Consider the following 3,082-nt stretch of genomic DNA (forward strand, 5'->3'; position numbering starts at 1 on the left):
CGCTCAACGCGCCTGGCTCATGGGGTTGTCCGAGCTTTCAGCCTCTCGATGACGAGCAAGAAGAGCAAGCTCAGCAGAGCTGAGTTTGGGAATCCGATCAAGCAATTTGCTATTCATATTGAGTGCGTCCTCTCGGGCACTGCGACGAATCTCAAGAAGCTCGCACACAACGTCCACGATCATGCCACGGCTCTTACACGCACGCTTCTCACTGCAGGTCTCTAGCCAGTTTGTCAAAGCTACACGCTCATGCGCCAGAAGAATCCGCCTGCCGTCATGAGGTTGGATGCCTCGCTGTCTCCGCCGTTGCGCAGCCACAAGATCGGCTCTGGTGATACCGTACAGCTTCAGAAGCCCGTCGGATCGATTGGGGCGCCCCTTCCGGGCACTGGCGCTCGTAGGAGGGTTGACCAGGCTGCCAAGTTGTTGACGCGTCAATTGACGAAGGCCATCAACCTCTAAATACTGTTGAACTTCAATGGACGTCATCGCACTCGCCGTGAGCTGACGTAGGAGTTGGGATACACGATCTGCCTTGGCTCGACGCTCGGCCTATAGGCACAAATACCACTGTCAGCTGTGTGCGGGGAAATGTCAACGTTCCAACACCAAAGAGTCACACAGTGAAGCGGTTCTCAACACCAAAGCGCACCGATATCTTTGACAAACCCGGCTTCCATCATGCCCGGCCGTTGCAACCCCTGTACATGCCTTTTTACCCCGGCGATGCCGCATGCCGGCCGACTGCCAGCCGAGGTGGGATGACCCGAAATGGCAGCCGCATATCAGCGGAGTCCGAGGAGATGAGCATTCGAAAGCTGGCTCAACCATAGCTAATGGTGTAAAAATTGTATCCCACCTTTTGATTTCTGAAGATTGATCGATTGGCCACCAGGGCGCTGCCGTTTATCTTCCTTGCCAGACAGCTCCAGCCTCCAACAGAGGGAAAAATGAACGGAAAAAAATTTTATTTTTGGTAACAAATGTCCAAAGGTAACAAATACCCTCGGTGACTGTAATGATTCTGTGAAAATGATATTTCTGCAAAAACGAATGATTGCGTTTTGATTCAGACTGAGTTGTAATTGAGGGGCCTGCTGAGGCAAGCTTCATTTGGCAGTGACGTTCCGGGCTTAATCCTTGGCAATTCCAGACAACTCAGGGTTTTTTTGATGTAAAAAAATCCTGTGATTCCGTGCACTTCTTTTGAGCTCGGCTGCAATATCCGATTGTCAGGGAGCTGACTGCCAATTGAGGGCTCCAGCTGACGGCCAACGCCATGGCACGCTCGAAGAGGAAGACCCTTGGACGCATCACCGCGACCAAGACAGTCGCTGATCGGGTACGTCGGTGACTGCTGCATGATACTCGGTGGTTGCATACCGTGTGTACGAGCGATTTGAGTAGCCTCGCTCATTTGCCTATCAATCGCCTCGGAACATCTCAGCATCAAAAAAACGCAAGACAACGCCTGGCGGACGCAGCTGTAGCTGCCTATCGCATGGCTGGTCTCGTGCACAAAAATCAGCAGCCGACGACCGCACTCCAGAAATTACTGGACGATTCATCGCCGCTCTTCGACAGTGCCTCATTTCGCCTGAAACTCTTCCCTCGGGGTGCAAATCGCAAGGGACGGCGGCCACCTCCATCACTGTTCTGTACGGCCTATGGCGTAACGCACGCTGAATACCATGCCGCTTGTACCCGCAGCGGGGCTCAATCAAGCAAAACGCACAATGGCCGGACGCTTTGTACTCCAGAAGAGCGATCTCTGGTTGCTGAGTTTCTCGGCTCCATGAGTGGCATGAACTGCTCGCGTACACGCAATGATGCACTAGAGCTGATCGATGAGCTACTTGCGGTACGAGAAGCGCGCAACGCATGTGAGGCTCATTCGTCGACGGCGGCAGTATCTGAGCACCTGAATCATCGCGAGCGAGCGTTTCGTCTTCGCATGGCAAAAGCCAAAGACGGATGGTCTGCCCTTTCATCAATTTTACATGAGCGGTGGTTCTACGAGCTTGAGGAGGAGTTTGGCCTTGATCTGGTTGATGCAAAGGCACAGGAAGAATTGCGAGCACCATCTGCCACAAAACACCGATGCATTGCTCATTTTCGCGAGCTCGACGAAGCCTTGAATTGCCTGGGATTTCTTCATCAAACTGGACCCCACGCAGGCACCATCATCCGGGAAAGTACGTCGCTGGACGCTGGGGCCTGTCATTTTGATTTTCGATTTACTACTCTTCCGCGCGGGCTTGTATGTCCTGATTGGTAAACTGACGCGTGTTTGGTAATTCTGAGGTTCAGGCCGTGCGCGACCTCTTGGTACCGCCCGGGCTGACCCCGTACATTGCTTCGACACCCGCCTCCACGTCTACACTGGCACCAGCCACGGCTGCGAGCTCCCCAACCGTGTCCTTCACCAAGGGCGAGCTCCCCAAGGCGTTGGCGGCCACCAAGGGTGTCACCGACCCCTATGGTTGGTCTGGTGAGCTTCTTGCCTCCATCTACCGCATCAAGGAGCACTTCAGTCAGGTCTTGGGCCCACGCCAGGGTTCTACCAGCAACCCGACTGCTCCTCCTGATGGAGACGCGCCTCAGTGCCCCACCACCGCCACTGGAGGTCCTCAGGTTGCCTTGAACAAGATCTTTCACCACATTGCCAACAACACCGTGCCCGAGTCGATTCGACATGCCCTTTGCTCCATCAACTACACTATCCTGGAGAAGGCCAATGGCAAGTTTCGACCCGTGGGCACGGATTCCATCTTCAACAAGGTTGTCAACCGCGCTCTGCTCGAGCAACAGCAGCCACATATTGCCCACTTGCTACAGGCCAGTCCAGAGCTGGCCGTCGGAGTCAAGGACGGCATTTCAGCAGCGGTTGGCATGGCCTTTGGTGAGCTTCAAGCCTGTGAGTCTACCCCGGGCTGGACCATGCTCTCCCTCGATTTCAAGAGTGCCTTCAACTACACCGACCGAGCACGGCTGCACGAGATTGTGGCCGACAAGGTCCCTGGCCTCTTGCGCGCCTTTGAACGACACTATGCTCGACCCACTACCCACTGCATTGTCGACA

General features: G+C 54.7%; 2 protein-coding genes across 2 annotated transcripts in view; one reads left to right on the plus strand and one right to left on the minus strand.

The window, feature by feature from the left end:
- Positions 1-3: 3 nt before the first annotated feature.
- On the minus strand, positions 4-489 carry MONBRDRAFT_13048 (uncharacterized protein; the record flags this gene model as incomplete). The annotated part of the gene is made up of 1 exon (XM_001750949.1): positions 4-489. One exon carries the CDS (start codon positions 487-489, stop codon positions 4-6), a length of 486 nt encoding a protein of 161 aa, XP_001751001.1.
- Positions 490-1,279: 790 nt separating this feature from the next.
- The window catches only part of MONBRDRAFT_13049 (uncharacterized protein), a gene marked incomplete at both ends in the record, with an annotated part of 6,126 nt that continues 4,323 nt past the window's right edge, over positions 1,280-3,082 (plus strand). The window contains 3 exons of the mRNA XM_001750933.1: positions 1,280-1,342; positions 1,448-1,861; positions 2,305-3,015. Of these exons, the coding sequence (XP_001750985.1) occupies positions 1,280-1,342; positions 1,448-1,861; positions 2,305-3,015 (1,188 nt within the window). The remainder of the gene's footprint in view (positions 1,343-1,447; positions 1,862-2,304; positions 3,016-3,082) is intronic.

This window comes from Monosiga brevicollis, genomic scaffold (assembly GCF_000002865.3).
Source record: "Monosiga brevicollis MX1 MONBRscaffold_53 genomic scaffold, whole genome shotgun sequence".
In the NCBI taxonomy this organism is placed as follows: Eukaryota; class Choanoflagellata; order Craspedida; family Salpingoecidae; genus Monosiga; species Monosiga brevicollis.